We start from the raw sequence: 450 nt of genomic DNA, 5'->3' as shown, positions 1-450 counted from the left end.
GAAACCCCACACGAGCCCACCCGAAGAGCCGGCCGCCAGGTCCACGGTGCGGATCAACTCCTGCAGCCGACAGTCACACAGCCAGGGGTTGTTGGAGAGGTTGACCTTGGCCTTCAGGTTGCTAAAGGCGTCTTTGCCGAGCGACACCAGCCTGTTGGATGACAAATCCAGAGAGCGCAGGTGCTCCGCCAGGCCCCGGAACGCGCCGCTCTCCACGCTGGCGATGGCGTTGTGGGAGAGATCCAGCTCCAGCAGGAGCGGCAGGTCCCGGAAGGCATCGCGGGGCAGGAAGGGGATCCGGTTGGAGTCCAGGTAGAGCTTGCTGGTGTCGTTGGGTATGTCTCTGGGTACCTCGGTCAGCCGAGCGTTGCTGCAGCGGAACGTCTTCAGGCCCTCCTCTTCCAAGGGGTAGCAGCCCTTGGGGAACGCGGCAGCCGAGTGGAGGCAGGG

General features: G+C 64.7%; 1 protein-coding gene across 1 annotated transcript in view; it reads right to left on the bottom strand.

Moving 5' to 3' along the window:
- The window catches only part of LOC104507938 (leucine-rich repeat-containing protein 3B-like), a gene marked incomplete at its 5' end in the record, with an annotated part of 732 nt that extends 285 nt beyond the window's left edge, over window positions 1-447 (bottom strand). The window contains one exon of the mRNA XM_010149381.1: window positions 1-447. This exon is cut by the window's left edge and continues 285 nt beyond it. Coding sequence (XP_010147683.1) covers window positions 1-447 — 447 coding nt within the window.
- Window positions 448-450: the final 3 nt, after the last annotated feature.

This window comes from Eurypyga helias, unplaced genomic scaffold (genome assembly GCF_000690775.1).
Source record: "Eurypyga helias isolate BGI_N326 unplaced genomic scaffold, ASM69077v1 scaffold20673, whole genome shotgun sequence".
Classification (NCBI taxonomy): domain Eukaryota; kingdom Metazoa; phylum Chordata; class Aves; order Eurypygiformes; family Eurypygidae; genus Eurypyga; species Eurypyga helias.
This window is presented reverse-complemented; position numbering and strand designations above follow the sequence as displayed.